The following is an 18,338-nucleotide window of genomic DNA, read 5'->3' on the forward strand; positions in this document are numbered from 1 at the left end:
GCCAAACTTCACCTCAGCCCTGAACTGGACCTCTCGGCCATGTTTGTGTTGTTTGAGCCTTTTGTTGTGTTTTTAATGCACTTATCTGACCAATAATGTGGCTGCTGTGTGGTTAATTCTACTGACAGATTAACCAGGGTGTGCTCATTGGGTAATGCCATGTCTTCATAACAGGACTTCCCAAACCAGTGGGTGATATATCTATAAAGTGTGCTCTAAATTTGCAGTTCCAGATGTTAGTAAAACATAAGAAGTTTCTCCCTTTCTCAGACTCCATAAAGTCAATATTTTAACCCTCCTTTTTTATCATTTTTTAGCAGCACATCCAGTGCAGATGTAGAAGTTTCTGACACCTTCTAAGCCTGAAACCAGTGAAGGGGGCGAGCCTGCTGTTTGTACTGTTGGGGTGGTTAGTGGGGCCTGGCTTGTTGTGTGTTTGTTCCCAACCTTTGATCCTCTGATCAGTTCAGAACAAACATGGAGTCCATTAGCAGAGGCACGAAGCGTCTCCTCGTCTTACTGCCGCTCATCATTGCTTCTATCCCAGCATGCACTGGGATCCCTGGAGGTCAGTTTTGCGTCTTCTCTTTCTTGAATGTTCTTTTTCTCGTTATCTTCGGCACCTTTTCCCTGTTCGGGACGGCAGAGAGCCACTCACAGCTCTGAGCCGCTCAAAACAACACCAGAGGCTACGCTAGCATGTTGGGTTTAAATGAAGTATGAAAATGAATGTTAAATATTACAGTCAAATATGGTGGAAACATTATTATTGTTATTTTCTGTATTACAAGTTTTATATTATTTTATGCCTAAATGTGCAAATAAGGTGTTATTGGTTTAAATATGTTCTAACATTCATTTCAAGAAGAAAAATCTGAACACTGATAAAAATGTTTAATATAACAAACTTCACAATATAGTTAGAATGAAACTGGAAATTTTGGTGAATGTAAGTGATGAATGCATATTATACAATTATATTACATTATAATATTGCATACTTTTGTGTGGGTTAAAAAAAGTACCACAAAACCATAAAACTTTAAGATAGTTTAAAATAATGTATATTTAAATATGCAAACAAGGCATTATCGATTACTGATCTATAGGCAATATCTATGTGGAAATATGTTTAAGTATCTGAGTGTTTACAGATTTTCCAGTGGGAAAAAGGAATTACTTTAAAAAATTTACAAATTTACAAAAAATAGAATATTTAAATAAAAATCTCTAAATTCTATGTTTTGTGTCGGCTTGTTAAAATGCAGGATTTGTGATAAAGGTTATATTGTAAATAAAATTTATAATCTGTAATTTTTCTCTAGTTTTTATTTAAGTATTAAAAAAGACAATTAGGCCCCTAATCATGTGTTAACAGGTAAATTACTAAAATTAAAAATGTAAATGGTATGTATGTATATATATATATATATATATATATATATATATATATATATATATATATATATATATATATATATATATATATATATATATATATATATATATATATATATATACATATATATATATATATATATATATATATATATATATACATATATATATATATGTATATATATTCTGTTTTTTTAATTGTATTAATTGTTAAAGATAATACGTATTTTTCTCATTTTTATTTTAGTAAAATGTTTTCACAATATATTAAGTATAATATCCCGGCTTATTTTATTTGCTGTCCATTTTCTGCTGGCTACACTGAACAAATGGAGGTTGATTCTTTATGCTGTTCTCTTTTTATTTTTACATAAATAAGGAGTGGTTCTGGACAAAACTGGGGCCAACCGTTTCCTCCATCGCACTCGTCGGGCGAACCAGCTGCTGGAAGAGCTGTGGCAAGGCAATCTGGAGCGAGAGTGTAATGAGGAAAAATGTTCCTACGAGGAGGCCAGGGAGATTTTTGCCCTCCCGCAACAGCTGGTGAGTTTCAATAATTGGTCTGCTACCAGCTTTCATACTTATATGACACTTACCAAGTAGCTTAGATAAAAATACTGAAAAATGGCTTAATACCAAATTTTGTTATCAAGCCAAATCAAGGTGCTCGTATGGGAATGGATACGCTGCCCTAGCTGAGGCAGAATTTGATGGTTCTTACTTGATTTATATATTTTTTTCTGTCACTGACTTTGGTTAATATGTTTACTCAGGAGAACTTCTGGAGGAGCTACACAGGTACTCAGTCTAAGCTCGAACATTTCCAACGTTTCTACCTTTAAAAAAACTGGTGCCAGATTATTTTAGATACTTATAACCATAAACCGCTGAGTTCTGCAAACATCTGTAAAGTTTTTGCTACTTCCTGTTTGCAGCTGTAGACAAATGTTTGTCGTCTCCCTGTAAGAATGGAGCGACCTGCACTCGACACATCGACACCTACGTCTGCAAATGTCCTTCAGGTTTCCATGGACACAACTGTGACAAAGGTAAGGAGCCCCAAACAGGTGAAATGTTTGTGCTGATGTTTCCCGTGGTTGCTGAGGAAGTTTCTGCCATCTTTGTGCCTTGGCAGTGCGCTCAAACTCACGCAGCTGTCGCCACAGAAATGGAGGATGCGAACATTTCTGCAGAGATCTTCTGGATCGTTCTCACATGTGTTTTTGTGCTCGGGGATACAAACTCGATCAGGACAACAGCACCTGCATCCCCGAAGGTCTGAGCTAGAAACACACTTATGACCTACAGCGGAAAACCATAAAACACATTTACACTCCGCACTCATTTCTCAGGATCTAAAAATCTTATAAAATTTTTGTGGACCAAATAAAAAATTTCTTGGATCAAAGGCAAGCACTGCAGGATGTCTTCTCCTCAAGAGGAGGACATCCTGGTGTGACTTCTTAATGCCACCAATTAACACTCATAAAACTGCTTTTAAAAGCCTCAGCTGTCACACATTTTCAGTCATTTAAATCCCTGTGTTTCCTTGAACAAGTGGCTAATTATGATGTGTCAGATGCAAAAGGTTGATTTTTGTTTTTTCTCCGGTCCAGCTGGTGTTGTCTGTGGAAGACCTCAGATAATTTTTGCACCCAGGGTTGTTAACGGGAAGATCTGCCCCAAAGGACACTGTCCATGGCAGGTATGTCTTTGAAGAGTTTTTTCTCTGGTAAAATCAGGTAAAATACAAAATGTTCCACTAGAACAAATGTGGAGAAATGTGTAGAAGTCTTTTTTTTCTTAAATGATCTTGAGCAATGGTTCTCTGGGCTTTCACCCATTTTCAGTCCAGTCCTTGTGCCCGACCATTTCCAGCAGAATGGTTTTTGTGTTTGTTAAGCCGTGCCAGATTACACAAGAACTGGACTGAAAATCTGTGGCAACAGTTCTGATGGAGGGATGAATCCAAATGTTAAAATTCTGGTTCATCATCAGTAATGTATGGATGATATGAACAATGAGTATCTGTAGCTTCTGTAAACATAGTGGAGCCTCTGCTGTGGTTTGGGGCTACATTTCAGACAGTGGTGTTGGAGACCTTGTCCATGTAATCTGGAAAACACCCGACTGGCAATAATTTCATTTTTCAGCACCACAATGTTCCCAATCACACTGCCAGTGTGCTTGGATAGAAAAACACACAATGAATCAGTCATGGATTGGCCTCCCCAGAGCCCGGACTGCAACATTGCTGAAGCAGTGTGGGATCATCTTGGCGCCAATAAATCACTGCAACTATTTTCCATAGGCCAGACAAAAAACAAAGAAACGTAATGTGAGACTTTTGCACAGAACGGTATATTTATATGTAATGAAAAGCTGCTCACCAATTAATTGGGATTAACACTAATTTTAAATGGTGTCCACTCAATTCGACTAGTGTCGTTTCACTTGGCACTACTGCAATACTTCCATGTACATGAAAAGACAGAGGCAGTGCAGCTCAGAGCAGATATGACAGTGATTCAGTCACAGTAGCTGGGGTGGAGGTGTGTTGTACAGCAGCCCCCAGAGGCAACTGCTACTGTGGGCAGGCTGAAGCAACTTTTTCTCAGTAATATGCTAGGATTGAAAGCTGAGCTTGATTTTGAGGTCTGCATAAACTAATGCTATGTTTAATTTTGCTAACATAAATTTGTAAAACAAACCCTGAATGTTCTCTGATGGGAACATGAAGACCTGCTGGCATTTTCAGCTTTTATTCCTGATGACTCTCAGTTGGAATCAGGAAGTCTGATCCTCCTGTTTCTATTCATTATTGATCATCTCTTTATTCAGGCTCTTCTGACTGAAAACAGTGCCTTCATCTGTGGCGCCATCGTCTTATCAGATCAGTGGATTTTAACTGCAGCTCACTGCGTTTACCTCAAACCTAGCACCGTGTTCCATGTCATTGTTGGTAAGACAATTAAAAGACTGATACATTTGGGCTTCTAGATTGTGTTTTATTTTCTTCAATATCATAACATAATCTCATAACCAGGTCAACACTGACCCATCTTAAGGTTACGATTAGCAACCAATGCTTCTTTAAAGACTTTTATCCTGTTTGAAGCATCCAAATGGACAACATTTTATTTAATTTGAATGGTACCCTTTTCTAGTTTCTGAAATTTAGTCTGTGTAACATGTGGCTGAAGCACCCCTGACTGTAAATGGGTTTCTGGTGACGTACTGGATATTATGAGGTTTAAATCAACTTCATTATCATTCCAGTTTATTTCTGCTTGCTTCCTTTGGTTCCTGCTCCAAAGTCAGTGCAACATTTAAAAGTGCTTTCCCTTTCAAGGTGAACATGACCTAATAGAGAACGAGAAGACAGAGCAGCGGCAGCGGGTGCTCAAAGTCCTGATCCACCCCAGCTACAACAAGACCAGCTCCGACGGTGACCTGGCTTTGTTGAAGCTTTACCGCCCAGTAAAACTGGGCCGCCACGTGGTGCCCATCTGCCTTCCTGCCCGCAACAGCACCTTCACCCGGACACTGGCAACCATCCGCCACTCCACTGTGTCCGGTTGGGGCCGCCTGGCAGAGTTCGGCTCCACCGCAAGATTCCTGCAGCGCCTGGTGCTGCCGAGGGTCCCGCTTCAGGAGTGCCGCCTCCACACTGGGCTCAACATCACCAAGAACATGATATGTGCTGGTGTGAAGAGTGGCGGTCAGGACGCCTGTGAGGGCGACAGCGGCGGCCCACTGGTGACACGCTACAAGAAAACCTGGTTCTTGACGGGCGTGGTGAGCTGGGGCAAAGGGTGCGCCCAAGAAAGCATGTATGGTGTCTACACCAAAGTCACCAACTTCCTGGAGTGGATTGAGAACATCATGGCAACCAGATAAAATTGATTCTAGATGGTTCATGAATACATCAGAGTAAAAAAATGCTGTGTTAGACATGTTAGATCAGTAATCATTGTCAAGGAGACAAATAATTTATGAAGCGAATATTCATTTTCAGATGTTGTTGTACTCAAATAGTTTTAACTTCCATACCTTCGTACATTTACCTGTTGTAATGTCATGAAGCAGGTACAACGGCAGATTTTTGGTTTCAGTAGGTTTCTCAGAAGGTTTCTGACTCTCCTACATCACGTCTGATGAGACCCCACACAGATGAGACTCTTATAATAAAGTTAAATGTTGGTGCTGAACAAAATCCAGAGTTCTGCAAAACCACCAAAAACCAAAGTGTTTGTCAAGTACATAAATTCATCTGCTGGAAACTTTGTAGTTTTCTGTAGAAATGACAAACATAAAACCTGCAGAACATGAATGTGATTTTTTTTTAACAATAAATATGAAGTTCAGTGTTTTTCTTCTTTTTTCATGCACCTCACTCACTTTTTTTTCCAGCCATTTGTGCTAGATTTGCTGCTGTGCTTGGGTTCAATGGCCCTTATTTACTAACAGTGGTGACACACAAATCTCTGCGTAAGATCATATGTACGAACATTTGATACAAAAAATCAGGAATTTGTCAATATTTTTGTACCTGAATTTGTTTTTACTGTAGGAACAGATTTAGAGGTCCCTCAGACCATGCGTACAAACAAATGAATGTCTTCACCTCTTTTCTTCTTCTTTTTTTTTTTAGTTTGCTAACCATCAACTTTGATCTCCAGACTTTTTTTCACTTGCGCCACGGTGAATGAATATTCAGAACAGCTGTTGCTTTTTTTGTTGTTGCTTGTTTTGTTTTGTCATTCTGATGGAAACACTTTAGAAAGCTGTGTCTCTTCTGCTTTCTTCTTTGAACATTGTTTCAGTTTCTTCAGACTTTCTTGGTTTCGTGCCTCAGAGGTGCAGACTTCTCTCTTACAGTGTTGTCACAGCTGTCTCTGCTTTATCTGGAGGTAAATGTGCTTACTTATGCAGAGATATGGGGTGTTGGGATGCAGATGCAGATTACACAAACCTGTTGGTTCACAATAATTCTTAATTTCAATGGAAACAGGTAAGGGTGTACTGAATTTTTGACTGCTTCTGCATTTTGGCTTAATTTTTGTTGCATTTACAATGACCCGGTGTAATATGTCATGCTGTCTTGTTAATCAGAGGTTGTATTTATTTAATTTTAAGACCTGATAAGGACCAGATTATTTTTATTGTGATAAATAAAACCTTAGAATTGAGAGAGGGTGTACTTAAAAGCTCCATTTTTACAAAATGAGGAATCTGAAGGCAGAGAGTTTGAGCGAGTTCAGGTCAGTTTGGGTTTCAACAGTCCGATTTCTCCACTGAACATGTGACCAGCAGCAGGAGGAGGGACAGACTTTGGACCCGAGGCCCCACAAAGAAACAGCACAGCAGCTTTATGATGAAATCAAGTATGTGGCTGAGAGTCTTCATCATCTTCGTCTTTAGCTTAAACAGCTGCCAGCCGGCTTCAGGTGAGCAAACCCAAAGTTCACTCCTATCAGTCACTGATTAGTTAGCTCAGAGATCAAGTAGTGATGCAGCGATGAAACCATATCATTTTAGGTGTGTTTTTGTTGTGTGAGGGACGAAGATCACCAGCACTTTGAGCTAAATGCTAACATGCCAGGAGCAACATTTAATGCATGGCAAAGCAAGAAACAGCAGAGGCTAATGAGAGTTTTAGATAAATTAAAATGCTGGGTGATGCCAAAGTAAAAAATTAAAACCACGCACGTTTACAAACACAAGGTTTTACCCACATTTTCATTTTCAAGACACACCAAATAAAACAGAAACTCTACCAGAGGCCTGGGAGCTTGAGGGTCCTGCGCAGTATCTTAGCTGTTCCCAGTATTGCGCTCTTCTGGACAGAGATCTCGGATGTTGTTCCAGGAATCTGCTGGAGCCACTCTCCCAGTTTGGGGGTCACTGCATCGAGTGTTCGATTACCACGGGGACCACTGTTACCTTCAGCTTCCACATCCTTTCCAGTTCCTCTCTGAGCCCTTGGTATTTGTCGAGCTTCTCATGTTCCTTCTTCTTGATGTTCCCGTCACTTGGTGTTGCAACGTCTATCACCACGACCTTCTTCCTTTGTTTGTCCAGCACTACGATGTCTGGTTGGTTAGCCACCACAAGTTTGTCTGTCTGTATCTGGAAGTCCCACAGGATCTTAGCTCTGTTGTTCTCAACCACCCTTGGGGGCGTGTCCCATTTTGACCTCGGGACTTCCAGGTCGTACTCGGCACAGATGTTCCTGTATACTATGCCAGGAATTTGGTTATGGCGTTCCATGTTTGCCCTGTCTGCTAGCATCTTGCACCCTGCTGTTATGTGTTGGATTGTCTCAGGAGCATCTCTGCACAGCCTGCACCTGGGGTCTTGCCTGGTGTGGTAGACCCCAGCCTCTATGATTAGTGCCTCTGTGCTGTCTGTCAGTCCAGACTTGTCCAACCATTGGTAGGATTTCTCTATGTCAGCCACTTCTTCTATCTGCTGGTGGTACATGCCGTGCAGAGGCCTGTCCTTCCATGATGGTTCCTGTTCTTCGTCCTCTTCTTTCTCAGGTTTCTGCTGCCTGAGGTACTCACTAAGCACATGATCCTTTGTGGCCATCTTCTTGATGTATTCATAGATCTTCATTGTTTCATCTAGGACAGTGGTTCTGACACACACTAGTCCTCGGCCACCTTCGTTCTGCTAGGCATACAGTCTCAGGGTGCTGGATTTGAGGTGAAACCCTCCATGCATGGTAAGGAACTTTCTTGTCTTAACATCATTGGCTTCTAGTTCCTCCTTTGGCCAGCTTATTATCCCAGCAGGGTATCTGACAACTGGCAAGGCATGGGTGTTGATAGCCCGGACTTGCTCTTCCCATTCAGCTGACTCTTCAGGACTTGCCTTACTCTCTGCAGGTACTTGGAGGCTGCAGCTTTCCTAGCGGCCTCTTCATGGTTCCCATTTGCCTGTGGGATTCCAAGGTACTTGTAGCTGTCCTCAATGTCTGCAATGTTGCCTTGTGGTAGTGTAATCCCCTCAGTTCTGACTACCTTGCCTCTCTTAGTTACCATCCCATTCACTTCTGGCATACAGTTTGATGTCATCCATGTACAGGAGGTGGCTGATATTTGCTTCATTTTGCAGTCAGTTTCCGTAGCCAGTCTTGTTGATGATCTGGCTAAGGGGATTTAGGCCTATGCAGAACAGCAGTGGGGACAGAGCATCTCCTTGGTAAATCCTGCACTTGATGTTGACTTGTATGATGGGCTTGAAGATGGCCTCTAGTGTTGTTCTCCACATACCCACTGAGTTCTTCATAAAGGCTCTTAGAGTCCTGTTGATCTTATACAGTTCTAGGCATTCCAGGATCCATGTGTGCAGCATCGAGTCATAGGCTTTCTTGTACTTAATCCAGGCGGTGCACAGGTTGGTCAGTCGGGTCTTACAGTCTTGAGTTGTCTTGGTTTTGAACTGTTGGTTGGTCTGTTTTTTACTGTTTACTGTCACTTCAGATTTCCATCGTAATATGAAGTAGTGTCAGTGTAAGTTTCTGATTTCCCTAACAGTTTGTTTTCGTGGTTACTAATTTTGTGCGGTTTTAGAAGTGATTTTAATGCTCGATGTTTAATATGTCATATTCTTTACCTTTCATGTTTCTCTCTCTGTATGTTTGGTTTTTCTTGATTATCTATAAATGTCATCAACCTGTCAAGGACTGCAGATAAAAATCAGCCTCTATGGCTAAATCTAGCATGGTAATTAATATGCATTGTCCTTTTTGAATAAACAAACATTTTATAGATATGAATATCAATCAGTTTATTTAAAAAGAATTAATAGATCTGATGAAATATCAGTCCTTCAGAAAGTCCTTCAGAAAAATTCTGATCTAAATCAAAGTTAAAAACAATGCACGGAGAAGAAATTGATATATTTCAGTCTGAGTGACCAACTCCAAAGGGAAACAATCCTGGTGAACTCTCCCTTTCTCCTGTATCTGGCAGTGTTTCTGGATCCAGATCAAGCCCATGGCATTCTGGTTCGGACTCGGAGGTACAACTCAGGCTGGTTTGAGGAGCTGCAGATGGGAGACCTGAGGAGGGAGTGCATAGAGGAGAAGTGTAGCTACGAAGAGGCCAGGGAGGTGTTCGAGAACACCGAGCTCACGGTACGGTCAAATCATGTTTTCTCTTCACTGAATGAGATTTCAAAACAAGATTTTACATGATAGTAGAAAACAGCAGGTACAAAAACTCTGGATTAGAACTTTAAATTGTTTCTACTTACATTGGACAATATCACAGATATTGGGTCATGATAGTGCAGTAAGCTAATCATGACTAGTTTTAAGACCTTTTGTCTATATAAATATGCAAATTCATACTGCACAACACAGACAGAGGCAAATACATGCCCACATAAGTTGAGCTTGATGCTGAGACTCACAGACTTGGGATTCTCACACTTAGAAATGAAGGATAAGCTTATTGTAATTATTTACAGGTAAACAGGGATGCTTATTCAATTTCCCATATACACAGACAAGACAAAATGTCAGAAATGTGTGGTAAATTCTGAAAATATGTTGCTGTTACTTTAATCCTAGCTATCGGTTGTAACGTGAAGGGAAGAAGTTGTCCCATTTGCTGTTAGGGTCAAATATTTGTGGGCAGCAAAATGTTCCAAAAATACTCCAGAAACTGTGTTCAGGGAAACTTTGCTTTGCATTTGGTCTGAACTCATCTGAGGAATGAACTCATCAGTCTTCATAGGTTTAGCATATTGTGAATCCCTGTAGGCCTCCATCAAGGGGCCAACTAGCAGCATTCAGTCAGGGCCCAAGGAGTCTTCTGAGACACTACACAACCACAAACATACTGGAAGACATACAAAATTACCACAAATAAACAAAAAGAGACATAAAACTAGTACAAAGAGACTACATCTGCAAGATTCACAGCTGGAGTGTTTGCTGTGTGACTGCCTTTAACACATTTATGTCAGAAACCTTAATCTTAATCTAAGGAATGTGTTCAGTGTTTCTTTTTCCACATTTCTGCCTCCTCAGAATGAGTTCTGGAAAACATACAATGGTAAGCAACAATTTTTCTCATGTTAAAAGTATCAAAAGACTTCTTGTAATGAAATGTTCTCATTTAAGGCCTCAGTTATGGAGGCCTAGAGACCCAATGGTGATCCCCTAGGGAAAAATGTGTATTCTCCAACCAGTTGGTGAGTGGTTGTGGGCAGTCACTGGATGAAACTGGTTGCAAAGAGGATGCTGCACCTTTTTGTGATTGCTTTGGTCACCAGCAGATTATTGAGGTTGCCCATAGTTTACTGGAAAGATGCCAACTTGTTGCCAAGTGCAATAAAAATCTTTTGGTGCACCGTTTACCTCGGAGACCAGTTTCAACTGACGACTGCAAGCAAAACACTTGCCAACCATCCGAGGAATACAGTGTTTCCCTAGCAACTTGTAGTTGCCACAGTGTTGCCGTCCAGTCTCTAGGCCTGTGTGACTGGGGCCTTAATGTGTGACTTATCTTCAGATCTTTAGTATTTCAAGGAATTGCATTTTAATTATCAGGATGTATAAAGTTAAGCTAACAAAAATATGCAGGGCCTTGGAAAGTAAACTATAAACTGTAATGCACCTTTTAAGATCAGTATGCCTAAACAGAGATCATCAATAACACCATGTGATACCAACATATTAAATAACTGTGTTCTGTGTTGTCTTGAAGCACCAAACCTCTGTAACTCCAATCCCTGTCAGAATGGAGGCAGCTGCTCCAATCATGCTTCGTCCTACATCTGCTTTTGCCCTCCAGAGTTTACCGGAGCCAACTGTGAGCTCGGTGAGCAAAAACACAACTGTTCAAACCATTCTCACATCACGTGGCAGCCGTGATGTTGAGTGTTTTCTGTTTAAATGAGCCTGAATAGCTGCTGTTTCCTGGTGTCCTGACCACTGTGGAAATGAGGCTTTGACCCTGATTCAGTTAATAAAAGGGAATTTTAATTTTATAAATAGAAAATAAATACTACTTTATTATTTTCTGTGATGGAATACATCAGGGCTCAATTTAATTTGTTTATTATTTAATATGTGACTTTTATGTAGATATAAACACACCAGAACTTTAGTACTTTAAGAACAGCAAAACTAAAGGATGCTCTCAGTTCAAATGGCAAAAAACCCGAGATGGAAAATGTACTCTAATATATATATATATATATATATATATATATATATATATATATATATATATATATAGTAATGTGTAATCAAGGAAATGTTTCTGATTTACATTTTGAGTTACAATGTTACAGTGTGATGGTGCTGCTCAAGGCTACATTTTAGGCCTCACTTTACAATCCATTTAATTTATCATATCAATCATATCAATATTTAATTTCACATTTATGCCATTGACCCTCAGCTATAAATTAAGGATTTTTTTCATGAAATGTCAACATTTCAAAACTAATTAAAAATAAATAAAAAAAAACATGAACTGGACTTTTTCAATTTAAGTGATTAAATAAAGAAAAAAGAAGACAGAGAGGAGACATGAAAACGAGAGCACAAAGAGACAGACCAAAGGACATAATAAGGACGAGAGAAGGCAAAAACATGTGACGATGTTGCAGTGTTGTTTAACATGTGGGGAGTGAAACGAAGAGAGTGTTTCCTGTATTTTAACCTTGAACAGAATTTCGGGACAGTGGAATAAAGAGGAATAAAATGAAAGCATGTGTCTTACAAACTGTTATAGAAAGGTGACAAAGCTTGGGTATAGTTTCCAGTTATATGTTATTTTGTCAAACAAATTGATTGTGAAACTGAAAGATTGAGAACATATAATTTATCATGATGATTAATTATTTCTGAAGTAGCTCGTGAAAAAAGTCCTTTGCTGTGTATTACCCCCAAAATCAGATATACTGGAACCTTATCTGCCTTTGATATAGTTTTATTTATATTTGCTTTGTTTGATTAACTAAACAAATGTAATGTTTTAAATATGAACATGCTGTCTTCAGAGGTGAAAACTGAGATAGATACCTGCTGGCTGGAGAACGGAGAATGTGAACATTTCTGTGAAGAGGACGAGTTTGGAAAAAAACTAAACTGCTCGTGTGCAGACGGCTACTTTCTGGATGTTGATGGACGGAGGTGCATCGCAAAAGGTTGGATGATAATTTCTAAATAACATAGCAAATCAAATTGATTATTCTTTTTAAATCACATTTGAGATGACAGCGTAGTTTATGACAGTTTCCTTTGAAAATCCATTTCTGCCATGAAAACAAAAGTATGAGTGACGATGTTATGATTGACATTTATACAAATACATTTAGATATTATAGTTTCTTAATTGTCATTACTATATTATAATTTAGGCCTGGGAGCTTGAGGCCTGTGCAGTTTGGGGGTCACCGCCCTGCTACATCAATCACTATGGTCTTCTTCCTCTGCCTGTTCACCACTTCACCATTTCCAGTTGGTTAGCTACCCCCAGTTTGTCCATCTGTATGTGGAAGTGCCACAGGACCTTAGCTCAGTCACCTTTGGGGGTGTAACCTATTTTGACCTCTGGACCTCCAGGCCATACTCGACCCCCTAATCCACTTAAAAACTAAAAACAAAATTTGATATGTCCATCAGTATATTAACAATCACTTGGATGTTTTTTTTGTAGAATGGAAGTGGTTCTAGTCCAGATCCCTGAGGAACGCCACAATTTTAAACTGGGTTAAAACACACCACACATTATGTTCTGCTATAGCAGAGTTGTCACTTCATATTATTTGTCAATAATGTTGATTTTTGCTGTTGTTTCAGAGCCAATAGCATGTGGCATGGTCCCCATCCTGCAAGGTGAAAAAAAGGAGGAGCAGCTCCGAATCGTTGGAGGAACAGTATGTCCGAAAGGTGAATGCCCCTGGCAGGTAGGCCTAAAATAAAGGGACAGTTCATCCATTTACTGCAGTGTCTGATTTATTATTAACTAACAGACCAGGAGAGGAGGGAGTCTCCTAACATAAAAAGGTGCTACCAAAACCAAATTTTGGTAGAAATCCCAAATTTTCTGAAAAGCAAATATGAAATATTAAGATTAAGATTAAGATAGTGTTTATTTGTCACATGCACAGTTATACACAGTACAATGCACAGTGAAATGTATTTTGTACCTGCAACCATATATACACACACATATAAATAAGAAGAATAAAAATAAAAAAAAAGTAATTCACACTATACACTATACTCTATATACTATACACTATACACACTTTTATAAATTATAATATTTACACTGTGCAATAATGGTCCAGTTAGGGCTCAGAGTTGAGCAGACGGATGGCTTGTGGGTAAAAACTCTTCTTCAACCTTTCAGTCTTAGTCCTCAGGCAGCGGTAACGCCGGCCTGATGGGAGCAGGGAGAAGAGAGAGTGTCCGGGGTGGCTGGGCTGTTTTAGGATCTTCATGGCCCTCAGCCAGGTGTAAAAGTTCCTGAGCACCTTGAGTGGGAGCTTGAAGTCTCTCAGCCGCCTGAGGAGGTAGAGACGCTGTCTGGCCTTCTTCACAGTGATGTTTATGTGATGAGTCCAGGACAGGTCCTGTGAGATGGTCACTCCCAGGTATTTGAAAGTGTCCACTCTTTCCACCTCAGCACCACTGATGACAAGTGGATGGTAGTCCCTCTGCTGCTTCCTGCTGAAGTCCACGATCAGTTCCTTCGTTTTGCTGACGTTGAGCAGGAGGTGGTTCTCCTGGCACCAGTTCTCCAGGCGGGAGACCTCTCTCCTCATTGTGGGAGATTAGTCCCACAACAGCAGTGTCGTCAGCAAACTTGATGATGATGTTGGACTCTGACGTGGCCTCGCAGTCATGGGTGTACAGTGAGTACAGCAGAGGGCTGAGCACACAGCCTTGGGGGGATCCAGTGTTGAGCGTGAGGGAGGATGAGGTGAGGTGACCCACTCGTACCACCTGTGGTCTGCTGGTCAGGAAGCTGTGAACCCACCTGCACAGGGATGGGCCCAGGCCCAGGTCCAGCAGCTTAGAGACCAGCCTGGAGGGAACTATGGTGTTGAATGCTGAGCTGTAATCTACAAACAGCACTCTCACATAGTTCCCCTTACCAGTGTCTATGTGTGAAAGGGTCTTGTGGAGGAGGAAGGATATGGCGTCATCTGTGGATCTGTCTGGCCGGTATGCAAACTGTAGTGGGTCGAGGGTGGTGGGCAGTGAGGAGGTGATGAATGTCTTGATGAGTCTCTCAAAACACTTCATCACCACAGAGGTGAGCGCTATGGGCCTGAAGTCATTGGGGCTGCTGGGGTGTGGTTTCTTTGGGACAGGGACTATGATGGACTTTTTAAAGCAGGTGGGAATCACACACAGTTTCAGTGAGAGGTTGAATATCAGTGTAAACACAGGTGCCAGCTGGTCAGCGCAGGTCTTAAGGACACGTCCACTAATACCGTCTGGTCCAGCCAGCTTTCCTGGTGTTTACACGTCTAAACGCCCTCCTCACGTCGCGCTCCGTCACAGTGAGTGTCTCCGCCCCTCCGGCCGGGAGCGCAGCGGGCTGTCGGCTTCCCGACTCAAAGCGCGCAAAGAAGATGTTGAGTTCATCAGCCAGAGAAGCGTCGGCACTCCCCGGGTGTGTGTGTGGTGCTTTGTAGTCCGTGATGGTGCGTAGTCCCTGCCACAGTCCCCTGGAGTCAGACTGTTGTAGTTGCTGTTCCAGTCTGCGGCCGTAGCGATGTTTAGCCTCTTTCACCGCTCTGCGGACGTTGTATGATGCAACCTTGTAGTCCTCCATGTTCCCAGAGGCAAGGCCGGAGTTGTAGGCAACGGTGCGGGACCTCAGGGCGTCACGGACAGATTTATCCACCCACGGCTTCTGGTTGGGAAAAGTCCTGATGGTCCTCCTAAGTGAAGTGTCTTCAACAACTTTCCCAATAAATCCCACAACAGTTTCCGTAAACTCCTCGATGTCTCCGCCCGCGCTGCTGCGAAACATGTCCCAGTCGGTTGAATCCCACGCACCCTGCAGAGCGGCCTCTGTTTGATCAGACCACCGTGTCACTTCTCTCACAGCAGGGGGTTCCTGCCTGAGCCGTTGTTTGTATTTCGGCATGAGAAGCACAGAGGTGTGGTCAGACTTCCCAAAAGGGAGAAGAGGCTTTGCTTTGTAGCCCTCTTTGAATGGAGAAGTAGCAGTGGTCTAGGGTCCTCTCTCCTCTGGAGGGGCAGTCGATGTGTTGAATCAATTCCGGTATCAGCTTTTTCAAGTTTGCACTGTTAAAGTCCCCGGCTACGATGAGAGCCGCATCACGCTGGTTAGCCTGATAGGTGGAAATAGCCTCATGTAGCTCGGATAGTGCAATGTTTGTGTCCGCCTGAGGTGGAATATAGACGGCGCTGAAGATGACCGAAGTGAACTCGCGGGGCAGGTAGTGGGGACGGCATTTCAGGGTTAGGAGCTCCAGGTTAGGTGAACATGATTGTTTCAGAAGGACAACATTCCTACTGTCACACCAGTTGTTATTAATCATTAGGCACACACCTCCTCCTCTTGATTTTCCAGACTCACTCGTTCTGTCCGTGCGATGAACACTGAAGAACTCCGACGGCTGTACGGCGTGGTCCGGTATGAGGGGGGTCAGCCATGTCTCCGTGAGACAGATGATGTTGCAGTCCCTTATGTCCCTCTGAAACTGTATCCTGGCCCTGAGTTCGTCCAGCTTGTTATCCAGTGACTGGACATTAGCCAACAGGATGCTCGGCAGTGGCGTTTGGTGTGCTCTGCGCCTCAGCCTCTCTCTTACGCCAGCTCTTTTCCCTCGGGGCCTTGTCCGTGACCTGGGTCCTTTGTTTGAGCTGGCCCACTGGAAACGCAGTATTTCCTGAGGCCAAGTCGGGTCGGGAGAAAAAGGTGTCAGAATACAGCCAGAGTGCTGTATTCTGATATTAAAAAGAGTCTGTCTGTCATACGTGATATGACACAGAGCAGGCGGAATTATAAAGTCCAAAATTAGAGCTAAACCTAATATAAACAAACAAAGCGTAGGAGCAGGTACGACGGCTGCTGACCTCACCGGCGCCATCTTGGTAATATGAACATTTAGTTTTGTGTGTTTTGTCCTTTTTGAAGATTCAGATAATTTGCTCTCTTGCATTGTGTGCAGGTCTTGCTGATGTATAAAGGAAAAGGATTCTGTGGAGGCGTGATTTATAAACCTACGTGGATAATCACAGCATCACACTGCCTGGAAAACACTGAAGTCCGGTTCCTGAAAGTTGTTGCAGGTACGAATCTGTCCACTCAAGGGAAAGCAACAGAGCTGCAGTTAAATATGCCATCTGTTTAAACAAACATGATGCAGAATAGCAGACAGTGGCAGGTCTAAACCTCTGAAAATGATGGCAAACTCAATTATTGCATCTCTGTAAAATAAACAATAGGCTAGTTGTCCTTAAACTTGTTCATTAGGCAATAAAAATACAGGCGAGCACCTTAAAACACTGGTAGTTCATCTTAATTTCCCCTGAATCATGTTTAAAGCTTTAAATTTGAGCCAACTTCTATATATTTCCCTGCTTTTTAAATCTGTCAGGCGAGCACAACGTTGCAGTGAATGAAGGCACTGAGCAGCTCATCCAGGTCGCTGAGATCATTATGCACGAAAACTACGTGTCACGCACCGCCGACAATGACATCGCCCTCCTCCGCCTGGCATCTCCCATTATATACACACCGTATGCTGTCCCAGTCTGCCTGCCGACGTGGTCGCTGGCCAACCGTGTGCTCTGGGCCATCCAACTGCACACGGTCAGCGGCTGGGGGAGGCGGGCTGAGAACGGGCCCACCTCAGAGCTCCTCCGGCGTCTGATGGTGCCACGAATCCGCACGCAGGACTGCGTGGAGGAGAGCGGCGTGATGCTTACCAAGAACATGTTCTGTGCAGGGTATATCGAGGGCCGCCAGGACTCGTGTAAAGGTGACAGTGGCGGTCCCCTGGTGACCGAGTACAAGAAGACACATTTCCTCCTGGGGATTGTCAGTTGGGGGAAGGGCTGTGCCCGACCGGGAAACTACGGCATCTACACCCGAGTGTCCAACTATCTCGAGTGGATCCACAACCGGACGGTGACACCAGATCAGCCGAGAAACAGCAGTGAGACTTTGACGCACAACCTGACCACCTGAAGGCACTCATTAGGTCACCACAGCTCACACAACCAAGCGCTGAGTCATCACACTTATGATTAACTGTTAAAGTTTTAATTACAGACACTGTGGAACATATTTCATCTACAGACTCCAGTGGATTCATTTTAAACTGATCAGTCCTGCATGTTTAAGTACTTTCATCACATTTACAGTTGAAAACACTGAACATTAACCCTTCACAGATGTGATGTTTTGCCACTTGTTTTGACAGAATAAACTGAAAATGATCTGAACAGATTTTTCACCTTTTGACTGCATTTTGTTGATAGAAAGATGATTAACTGATAATTAGTTGCAACCCTAAGATGTTGTGATTTATAATTTTAACTCGTTCCCACTTGGACGCCTACTGGGGGTAACCCTGGTTTCTGTTTTCAGAACTGAGTGGGTCCTGTCATGTTTCAGACCTGCTTCCACAACAAAATAACTGGATGTGCATCAGAAGTTAGTGAAGCTGATCTTTATCTATAAACCTTGGAAGAACCTGTCAAACCATGTTTTTATTGATATATACTGAGGTGTTAAAACTCGTCATTAACAGTACAGGGGACGTCTTTATGGGGGGGAAGAGTTAAAAAGTGACCTCTGAAAACCAGGAAAAATAACCTGGTTTAAAATAACCTGGAATAATTTGCTGTGGTCTGCAGGAAATCAGGATATGCACTCAGAATTAAATGTATGCTGGATTTCTGTCACCCCAGTTAA

At 42.1% G+C, this 18,338-nt stretch overlaps 2 protein-coding genes across 2 annotated transcripts; both read left to right on the forward strand.

Annotated features, from left to right (window-relative positions):
- The first annotated feature begins 434 nt into the window (after nt 1-434).
- On the forward strand, nt 435-5,765 carry f7l (coagulation factor VII, like). Its single transcript, XM_030750102.1, has 8 exons — nt 435-568; nt 1,778-1,941; nt 2,172-2,196; nt 2,334-2,447; nt 2,534-2,674; nt 3,015-3,103; nt 4,240-4,360; nt 4,751-5,765. Exons 1-8 carry the CDS (start codon nt 478-480, stop codon nt 5,296-5,298), a joined length of 1,293 nt encoding a protein of 430 aa, XP_030605962.1. The 5' UTR covers nt 435-477; the 3' UTR covers nt 5,299-5,765.
- Nucleotides 5,766-6,210: 445 nt separating this feature from the next.
- Nucleotides 6,211-17,864, forward strand: f7 (coagulation factor VII). Its single transcript, XM_030750595.1, has 9 exons — nt 6,211-6,412; nt 6,715-6,848; nt 9,381-9,544; nt 10,445-10,469; nt 11,124-11,237; nt 12,427-12,573; nt 13,229-13,335; nt 16,588-16,708; nt 17,017-17,864. Exons 1-9 carry the CDS (start codon nt 6,351-6,353, stop codon nt 17,607-17,609), a joined length of 1,467 nt encoding a protein of 488 aa, XP_030606455.1. The 5' UTR covers nt 6,211-6,350; the 3' UTR covers nt 17,610-17,864.
- The last annotated feature ends 474 nt before the right edge of the window (nt 17,865-18,338 follow it).

Source organism: Archocentrus centrarchus, chromosome 2 (genome assembly GCF_007364275.1).
Source record: "Archocentrus centrarchus isolate MPI-CPG fArcCen1 chromosome 2, fArcCen1, whole genome shotgun sequence".
NCBI lineage: Eukaryota > Metazoa > Chordata > Actinopteri > Cichliformes > Cichlidae > Archocentrus > Archocentrus centrarchus.